The 1,132-nt window shown below is 66.7% G+C and overlaps 1 protein-coding gene across 1 annotated transcript in view; it reads left to right on the forward strand.

The window, feature by feature from the left end:
• Window positions 1-712, forward strand: part of SHANK1 (SH3 and multiple ankyrin repeat domains 1) — a 40,183-nt gene extending 39,471 nt beyond the window's left edge. The window contains 1 exon segment of the mRNA XM_024768221.1: window positions 6-712. Coding sequence (XP_024623989.1) covers window positions 6-712 — 707 coding nt within the window.
• Window positions 713-1,132: the final 420 nt, after the last annotated feature.

Consider the following 1,132-nt stretch of genomic DNA (forward strand, 5'->3'; position numbering starts at 1 on the left):
GCAAGACGCCCAGCCCTCGCTTCTCTCCAAACCTGTCAGCAGCCTGTTTCAGAACTGGTCCAAAGCGCCTCTGCCGCCCCTCCCCACAGGAGGCGGGGGCTCCGCTTCGGCCGCTGCGGCCCCGGGGGCCACCTCGCCGTCAGCCACCTCCTCCTCCACGCCCGCCCGCCACCTCCAGGGCGTGGAGTTCGAGATGCGGCCACCTTTGCTCCGCCGGGCCCCGAGCCCGTCCCTGCTGCCCGCCTCGGAGCACAAGGTCAGCCCCGCGCCCCGGCCCTCCTCCCTACCCATCCTGCCTGCTGGACCGCTCTACCCGGGCCTCTTTGACATCCGCGGCTCCCCCACCGGAGGGGCAGGAGGCTCGGCTGACCCCTTCGCCCCTGTCTTTGTGCCACCGCACCCCGGGATGTCCGGGGGTCTCGGTGGGGCCTTGTCAGGGGCCTCGCGCTCCCTCTCACCGACCCGCCTGCTCTCCCTGCCCCCGGACAAGCCCTTCAGCGCTAAACCTCTGGGGTTCTGGACCAAGTTCGACGTGGCTGATTGGCTTGAGTGGCTGGGCTTGGCTGAGCACCGAGCCCGATTCCTGGACCACGAGATCGATGGCTCCCACCTGCCCGCCTTGACCAAGGAGGACTACGTCGATTTGGGGGTGACCAGGGTGGGCCACCGCATGAACATCGACCGGGCTCTCAAATTTTTCCTGGAGAGGTGATGGCTGGCCCGGACGGACCAGCCCGTCCACGGAACCCTTGAGCCTGCTGGCCTCTTGACCTCTGAACCCTGACCATTCTCTCCCCGGGCCAGGGACTCTGCTAAAACTGCACCCTGACTCGTCTCCCAAGGCCGGAGGTCACCTGGTGGCCTGATCTGGCCAGACATGGGCACCTCACAGGAGGGGGCAGCTGACACAAGACTGTGTGTGTATGTGTGAAGCGGGGAGTGGAGTTGGGTGGGGGGGGAGGAAGAAATCACAGAGGGGGATGAAGAAGGAGGGAAGGGTCGATTCTCGGGAGGAGGGGACAGACAGAGCCATAGAGGGTCAGCCCCGAGCCTGACCGGATGGGGGTCGTCCCCCAGGCCGCAGGGGAAGGCGATGCCCTCAGATTCCACCACCTGCCACCCTCTAACAACC

This window comes from Neophocaena asiaeorientalis, unplaced genomic scaffold, assembly GCF_003031525.2.
Source record: "Neophocaena asiaeorientalis asiaeorientalis breed wild unplaced genomic scaffold, Neophocaena_asiaeorientalis_V1.1 scaffold629, whole genome shotgun sequence".
Lineage (NCBI taxonomy): Eukaryota > Metazoa > Chordata > Mammalia > Artiodactyla > Phocoenidae > Neophocaena > Neophocaena asiaeorientalis.